At 36.7% G+C, this 9,236-nt stretch overlaps 1 protein-coding gene across 3 annotated transcripts in view; it reads left to right on the plus strand.

Annotated features, from left to right (window-relative positions):
- CDH18 (cadherin 18) overlaps positions 1 to 9,236 on the plus strand; it is a 338,421-nt gene that overhangs the window by 165,783 nt on the left and 163,402 nt on the right. For all 3 annotated transcript variants that reach the window (XM_015567640.1, XM_015567641.1, XM_006769443.2), the window contains exon 3: positions 1,273 to 1,567. In XM_015567640.1, the coding sequence (XP_015423126.1) occupies positions 1,273 to 1,567 (295 nt within the window). The remainder of the gene's footprint in view (positions 1 to 1,272; positions 1,568 to 9,236) is intronic.

Genomic DNA, 9,236 nt, shown 5'->3' on the forward strand with positions numbered 1-9,236 from the left:
TTCAGTTGACTTCATTTCCCTAAAAAAGTCCTCCTTTCCTCATGCTGTATAGCCTTTTTTCTACATTTTATCTCTTTTAAAAAGTCATCTAAAAGTTCAGAGACTTTAAAATAAACCTTGAAGATTTTCACTTTACTATGGCAAGAAACCAAAATGCTATGTGAACAGGTTATATTTTTCAATGTCCCCAAGTGTCAGAAATGAACAAAAGATAAGTAGTGGAGGTTATGTGACCAAAAAGGTTTCATATAAAGGATATCTGTTCAGAGCTCTTGGGAGAAACAATTCTTTAAATATATGGTTGTGATTTGATAAAATACTGAAATTGTTCCCAGCCAAAAATATAGCGGTGGCATTCTCTGAAATTTTTAACTGAGCTTTGATATTACGAGTTATAATAGAATATTAAATATGAACTATACACAATTTAAAAGCTATTACTAATATGTGAGTGACAAAATGCAGGGTAAAATTGTCTTAATGCTATTTGTCATTCTTATTGAAAACCTCCTTTTTCCTGAAATATTACTGTTCTAATTAATATCTGCTCAAAGAATATTCTGTCATTTTAATTTTAATAAGTGAGGCTTAAGGAGTATACCTCAATTAATTAAAATTGGGGCCTACTTATTGGTTAAATCTTTAATACTATTTAAATTTTGAGTGAATTTTTCTTATAATTTTGAAAGAGAGAAAACATTCTACCAGGGATTTTTTATCATTCAAATTGAATAATTTATCTAGAAAATACATTTAATTTAAAATTATTGTCTCTGTGACAAACATGTATCTCTTGTGGTAATTTTAATAACTTTAATCTGAAATTTTCTAACATATTTTACCGAGTTTTAACTATAAAATACAATGTCAGACATATTAAAACAAAATAAAAAACAACACAACATTTTTCTACAAGTATGGAAACAGTATTCTTCCCAGGGATTTGCTGGTCATTTATTTTCCCTATTCTATGTAGGTAGTAAAATATTGATTTGGTGGAATAACAGCAAGGGTTTTTGTTTTTCTTTTATAAGTATTATTAATTTCTCTTAAATCAATAAGTGGATGTCTTTTACACATCTTGGTAAAAATATCCGTATTAATTGCATGTGGAGCAAAATGTCAGAAAAATAAATGATTGTAGTAACTCACAAGACACTGTGGGAAAAATTCATATTCAAACTAAGCATTAAATCACTGATAGTTATCACAGAATAGCAAGTACAGTTGGAATATAATTGTATGTTAAATTATTCCATTTGTATCTTATAGCTGCACTCCAATTCTGACAAAGGTGATGGGTCTGTCAAGTACATCCTTACTGGAGAAGGTGCTGGGACCATATTTATCATTGATGATACCACAGGTGACATCCACTCAACAAAAAGCCTGGACAGAGAGCAGAAGACCCACTATGTGCTCCATGCCCAGGCTATTGACAGACGGACAAACAAGCCTCTTGAACCCGAGTCCGAGTTCATCATCAAAGTGCAAGACATCAATGACAATGCTCCAAAGTTCACAGATGGACCATATATCGTTACCGTGCCTGAAATGTCAGATATGGGTAAGAAAAATCATATTATACTTTGACTTAATATATTTTTGAGGATCTACAAATACATTTTGAACACATGTTTTAATGTGTGTGTGTGTGTACGAGTGTGTGTGTAGAAATTTGAAGAAGTTCTAAAATATTTTAATACTTTCCCGTGACCTAAAGTATTACGGAATATTGGTTCTAGTTATTATTATATTTAGTAAAATTAAACTTCTGAGTATACTGTATATGTAAGTAATGGTTTAATCTGAGGAAAACACTATCATAACTTGGAAAAAACAGCAATTCTTGATTAACTGACAGGTTTTTCTGGCCATGTATATTTTTCTAGTATATTGTTAAGAACATAGCAACACATTCAAAGTGACAATTTGCATAGAAAAGACAATATAACATCGTAAGTCTTTTGGTATATCTTTTAAGCTTATAGTTTATGAACCAATTAAAATAGTATTAATAGTACAAATAATAGCTACATTAATCAGTAAAACTTTACACATACTCTTAAACATTTATATAACATACATATTTAAATATACAATAACCTGTGGAGTATTTTGAATACCACTTTTAAAATGTATGAGTGACATAAGCCAGTTAAAGAAAGACAAATATCACATGATTTCACTTAGTTGTGGAATCTAATGAACAAAGTAACCTGACAAACAAAATAGATCAAGAGATATGATGCATGGAACAGAATAACAGATCTCAGTGGGGATGGTAGGTGGGAGGGGACAGGAACATATATGCATGACCTATGGGTAAAGACAGTAGTGTGGGGAAAACCTGGAGTTGGTGGAGGGGGTAAAAAGTAATAATAATAATGATAATAATAATAATGTACAAAATGGCATACAGTACTTAAGTAACTTGTCTAAATTCTCATGTCTAGAAATGGGCCAAAAAAAATCAACTCCAGCTTCTTCTGAATGCAAAGCTTACACAGCAGTTAATAACTTGTAATCTATGTTTCCAGTCACCTCATGATCTGGCAATTTCCCCACCACTCACCGATGTCTGTGGTCCAGCTATTTTATTTTATCTTTATCTCATGTGATTAATTTCCCAAATGTAATTAAAGTTCATCTATAATAATAATAATTTTGATCATTCCTGAGACTTAAAGCTTAGATTTAGAATATATGATTTGAATAAAGATTATTTTTCCATGTGTGTACATTAGAGGCATTAGAATATGAACGTATGGAAGGTCATGTGAAAGTGGAAGGAGAAACTCACATTACATTGGGAGCTTAATAGGTGATACATTAACTCTAATCCATATTAATAAAAGCATAATATACCAATTAGACCGGATGTCCTTCCAGACGACCTTCCGGATGAAGCCGGGGCTGTGAGGGAAGCCCAGGTCCTGGTTGCCAGAGGAAAGCCAGTGCTGGCACCTGGAGGAAGGAAGGCCTATTCTTGCACGAATTTTGTGCACCAGGCCTCTAGTTTTAGAAATAAAAAGCTAGCAATGCTGTAGATCAGGACCAGCAAACAATGGCAGGGAGACAAAGCCATCCTGCTGTTTGTTTTTGGAAGTAATGTTTTACTGGAACACAGTCATAGCCATTCATCTATGCTGCGCCTGCGGTAGTCTGGGTACTACTGTGGCAGAGTTGAGTAGTTGCAGTTGAGACTGACTCACAAAGCCTAAAACTCTTCCTGTGTTGTAAAAGACAGAAAAGTTTGCCAACCTCCACTGTAAGGGCTTTCAGGAAACGAGGCCAGAGGTAGGGGGATAAGGTGCGGATGGTGGCGTAGTCCTGGTGATAGACCCGGCATCTGTTCATTTAGGGCAGTCCGTGTTCTGCCAGCCTTGCTGAATACGCATCTACGCAGAAATATGGCACTTGTTACAAATAATAGGGTCATGCTTATTCCCTTCACACATGCACTGTTAGTGATCTCACTAATACTCAGCCTTACCTTCTGTGTTATTAACAGAACTCAGTTTTGTTCAGGGTGACACTTTGCAGAGTCAAATGTTCATCTCCCATCACTCCTTTTCATCTAGGAGTGGCCATGTGACTTAATTCTAGCAGGTACGATGTAAGTGGAGTCCAGAGAGGGAGCTTCCAGGAAAGATGTAGGTCCGTGGACTAAAAGCCGTAGCTGGCACACATATGTCACCACTGCCATGTTCCTTTCTTGCTGCCTATAATGCAGATGTGTGGAAATGCAGCCGCTGCCAGCAACCACAGGAGCAGAGGTCTTGCTAAGTGAGATGGAGCAGAGAGAGAAAAGAGACTGGAACACATGCTCCAGTCCTGGCCTACCCATCCCAAAACCTTCCTTCTGAAAATAAACCTCTTTCTATTTAAGCTCTTCCACTCAATCTCAGATACATGAAGGTACATTGAACCTGAATTGGTCCTTGGCCAACTTCTAGGCTTCTACATGGATGTAATAAACAAAAAGTAGGACGTAATACTGAATCTAAAGGAACGGGGAGAGAGGTTTCAGCATCAGATAAGAAACAGCCATGCCATTTTCCATGAAGTGCTTTGGTTTGTAAATAATACTCCTTTCTCCTTTCACTGTGTAATTAGGATGCTACTTCATTTTGCTATGAGGGCAATGTTCCTTTCTGGCTGTGGTGTTGCTAAGAGTTTTCAGAGACCTAAATCTTGCTTGCCATCAACTGTGGAATCAATTCCATCTGTGCAAGTTCTGATCAGTGGATAAAAGGAGATTGGACATTTTGCATTTAGACTTGGAGTTCTACAGAATATCTAAAATTGATCCCCACAAAGCAAGTTAGTTTTGTCAGAGTCTGTGACTACAAGTTGCCACAGCAGTTGTGATAATGACCACTGAAATAGCTCCAGGGAATATTCATTGAGCACTTAGCATGTGTCGGGCATGGCATGCTGTTTGCAATAATTTCATGCTTACCTAATCATGAAGGCAGCATTAAAATGATCTTTGTTTTACAGAGGATGAAACAGATATATAAAATTAAGTAATTTGTCCAAGATTGCATGTTTAGTGAGAAGTGCATTGGAAAATATCTCTAAGCTAGGCAGAGCTTTACCTTTTGAGTTTCCTTTTTTTAATATAGTAAAAGTACTAAAATCTGGATCAATATATTTTTTGAATCATTACAACAAAATAGTAGGTGTTCCAGAAGTCATTTGTTTACTAAACCAGCAGTGGGGGGTCTTATTTTTGACCCAGTAGATTAGATTGGATGTTATTATAATGTTCCTTTTGTTTAAAAGATAGGATTTGGGGATGGCCAAATACTATGAGGAGAAAAATTCTTCATAATTGCCTAGAAGTATGGGAATAGCCATTTATTTATTCTAGAATCGAATCCCTAAGGAGTCCAACAAGTACATGCTTTTGAAAAGAAATCATCTGAAAACCTTAAAATTATGTACATTAGGCATAGTGTGGATAAAGACAATGGACCGGTTCCAGGTAGGCATTTTTACCCAAAGCTGAGAAACCTTTGTAACATGGATGGTGTGGAGTAGTCCAGGGCCATTTTCTGGAGTAGAAAGTAGCCTCATTAACTCAGCTAAGGAGTGGAGTTCAGATGGAGGACCAAGCATGCTCAAGAGATTGGGACAGTGTGAAAGGGTGTATTTTTCTCCATGCTTAAGAACAAAGTAGCCTGGCCTGTGTGGATCACAGGCTTAGCATTGACCTATGAACCAGGAAATCACAGTTTGATATCCCATCATGGCACATGCCTGGGTTGTGGGCTAGAACCCCAGTATGAGGCATGCAGGAGGCAACTGAACAATGATTCTCTCTCATCATTAATGTTTCTATCTCTTCCTCCCTCTTTCTTTCTCTCTGAAATCAAGGAAAATATTTTTAAAAGAACAAACTAAATGATTAAGTAATAAAAACAGGAACTTTCAATCTGCTAATAAAAACATAACCAGTAAACAACAAAACAAACACTGCTGATAAAATACTTTAATATAAGCTATGAATCCAATAACCAATAAGAAATAAGACATGAATTTTAGTGAATTAACATTTGAAAATACAGATGTCACATATTAATACTAAAGCTAATATGATGAAAGATAAATACATATGTGTAAACATCATGGATGGCAGACAGAGGACTAATTTTTATTACTTAAGGGCCTTTCTGTTTCTTTGTCTGTTGTTGCTTATTGAGGTGGCATTGCTTAATAACATTATATAAGTTTCAGGTGCCCAACATTATAATTTGGTATCTGTATCACCAGCAAAATCTAGTTTCCATTCATCATCATATATTTCCCCCTTCCAACCACTCCCATAACCCTCTCGTTACCACCGTTCTGTTGTCTGTATCTATGAGTTTGTTCTAATTTTGTTTTCTTAGTTTATGTTTTTGTTTGTTTTCGATTCCACACATTTATGTGTGAAATCATACATTTTTTGGCCAGTTCCATCTGACATTTCACTTAGCATAATACCCTCAATATCCATCCCTGTTGTCACAAATGACAACATTTTATCTTTTTATGAATGAGTAGTATTTAATTGTTTTTATATATCATATCTTCTTTATCCACTCATCTACTGATAGACGCTTAGATTGTTTCCATATCTAGGCTATGTAAATAAGCTACAATTAACCAAGGGTACATGTATCTTTCTGAATTAGTGTTTTTGTATTCTTCTGATAAATATCCCAAAGTAGGATTGCTGGATTACTTATTTATTTATTTTTAAAAATCTTCACCTGAGGACATTTTTTTTCCATTCATGTTTTGAGAGAGTGGAATGGAGAGGGAGAGACCAAGAGAAACACTGATGTGAGAGAGACACATCAATTGGTTGCCTCTCACAAGCCCCTGACAAGGGCCAGGAACCTGCAACTGAGGTACGTGCCCTTGACCAGAATTGAACCTGGGACCCTTCAATCATAGGCCGATGCTCTACCCACTGAGAAAAACAGGCTTGTGGGGATTGCGGGATCATAAGGTAGTTTTATTATTTTATTTTTTGAAGAAATTCCTCATTGTTTTCCATACTGGCTGTAACAATTTATAATCCCACCAACTTCTATATGGGGATATATATATATATATTACACTCAAATTAAAATGGCGGAAATTATATTCAAGGAGATTCATAGAAAAAAATAAACACACTGTAATTATCTCCTCCAAAATCTCAAATTTTACTAATTTAAGAAACCACAAAGGAGAAGGAGATACTAATGTTCATCTACCAAGTATGCAGGTTTGATAATCACAGAATTGTTAATGTGCAGAGCTATTAGCAGAAGAGTAAATTCCCTTAGGTTTTGATAGGAATTTGGCAATATATATTAATATTTAAAAACAAACATACTAATTTGTTGAAAAATCTCTATCATAGATAACTACTCTATAGGTACACCCAAATGGATATGGTAAAAAAGAGTGCCCACTGCAGTATCGTTCATAATATTCCAAAACTGGAAACATGCTTAAAGTACGGATAAGGCAGTTTTCAAATAAATGCTTCTTCAAACATACACAGAAACCCCATGCAACCTTAAAATAAATGGATTTGTATGTATATGCTGACATGCAGAGATCTCTATTATTTTTGTAAGAAAAGAATTTTCAGAAATGCATTAGGAATAGCCTTCAGTTTGAGAAAATAAGTGTGCATTGCAGAATATGTGCGGTTGACATGAATACTTAATTTAAAAATGTCAGTTTTTAATACTAATAGAGGCCGACAGTATAGATAGGTGACAACAAAATTTTCCCCAGTATATGGTGCTTGATGAAATCACTGTGCTTATCATAATCTCATTAACTGAGTCTTGAATTAGCTAGTAATGTTTTAAAAATGTTGTCATCATTGTTTTCTCTTCTTATATCTCTCCAGTTCTCTCTGGAGAGAGGGAGAAAGATTGAAAGCATGTAATCTACTGAGAAATGTTGATAGTGGCTAGTAATAAAATGGTAAATAAAACAATGACCCTAAGTTTGAGCAGCTTGCAGACATAAAAACAGAAAATTTTAATGTAGTGTTTGATAAGCAAAAGATAGGGATACTATGGAGTGGGCAGAGTCTAGCTGGCAGATAAGAGAAGACGTCCTCTGTGAATCTAACATAATAAATAGGGGTTTGTCAGTTGGACTAGAAAAAAAAGGGCATTTCTCATAGAGAATACAATGATGAGAAATACTCCTCCCTTCCCTGTGAGTTGAAGGGAGTGTGTGTGTGTGTCTGTGTGTGTGTGTGTGTGTGTGTGTGTGTGGTGTATTTAAAGGTGGATAAGCAGGATCATCATGCAAATGATGAATTCCCTTCATAGCTTAGCAAAATATGCTATGAGAATACAGAGAAGATAGCACCGGAGACGCTCAGGGTGCACAGTTTTTTATCAGATTATTATTTCTTGTGTATCTGTAGTGCTAAGTAATGGTCATGGAGCCCTCCAAGTAATTGCTGTGCGCCGTACTGCCAGGGAAAAAGCCTAATGTGCTTACATATTTCTTGTCAGTGGGTAATATAAGCAGGCAAAGTCTCTGGGATTCTGAATGGTTTAATAAAGAAAGATAGAAAATAAACTGTAGTGGTTTTCGATGCATGTTTTAATAAAGTTTTTCTTTATCTCTCTGATTTACATCATGTAATTTCAACCGCTATCTAGGGAATCATATCCCCGAGGGCAGGGTTTTTTCATCCAGACACTTTGGACTGGATGATTCTTTGTCTTGGGAGCTGGCTTGTGCATTGTAGGGTTTTAGCAGCATCCCTGGTCTCTGCCCACTAAATGGCCATAGCATCCTTCCCACTGCTGCCATATCATGATGTGTTCAGGCATTGCCAAATGCTCTCTGAGGGGCAAAACTGCTCTCAGTTGAGAACATCTGTCCTAGGGAACACGCAAGAGAAAAGAAGGAAAACATTTTGCAGTAGAATCATGAATTGAAGAATATGGTATTTTTCACATTTATAGTCACTTCCAAAAAGAGTGCCATAATGTTAGAATGTTCATGTTATATATTTTATGAACAAAAACCATCCTGTCTGCCCAGGTAAGTATTTTTTATGTTGAAATATTAATTGCCACATTCAAATGCACAATGTGATGACAATAGCAGCAAAAACATTTGCATAAGTTTTCTGTGCTGAAAGAACAGTCGCATGGCTACTTTATTGGCACGGCTCTTGTTTAAAAATAATTACATTTACCTTTTTAGAGCATTAATTGAGAAAAGGATCATTTGAATCACGGTCAGTGTCTAGTGAGTTATTGGCTGTCATATTGCTTTTTTCATTACTTATCTAGAAACTAGAGGCCCAGTGCATGGGATTAATGCATGGTGTGTGTGTGTGTGTGTGTGTGTGTGCCTCAGTCCAGCCTGCACCCTCTCCAATCTTGGACCCTTCAAGAGATGTCCGACTACCCAGTGGGATTGGGCCTAAATGGGCAGTTGGACATCCCTCTCACAATCCAGGACTTCTGGCTCCCAACCACTTGCCTGCTTGCCTGCCTGAGTGCCCCTAATGCTTATGCCTTCCAGCCTGATCACCCCCTAACCACTCCCCTGCTGGCCTGATTAACACCTAACCGCTCCCCTGATGGCCTGGTCTCCCCTAAATGCCCTCCCCTGCCGGCCTGATCATGCCCCCAACTGCAGTCCCCTGCAGGCATGCCCCCTTCCAACTGCCCTCTCCTGCAGGCTTTATCTTGCCCCCACCTGCC

Source organism: Myotis davidii, unplaced genomic scaffold (genome assembly GCF_000327345.1).
Source record: "Myotis davidii unplaced genomic scaffold, ASM32734v1 scaffold143, whole genome shotgun sequence".
NCBI lineage: Eukaryota > Metazoa > Chordata > Mammalia > Chiroptera > Vespertilionidae > Myotis > Myotis davidii.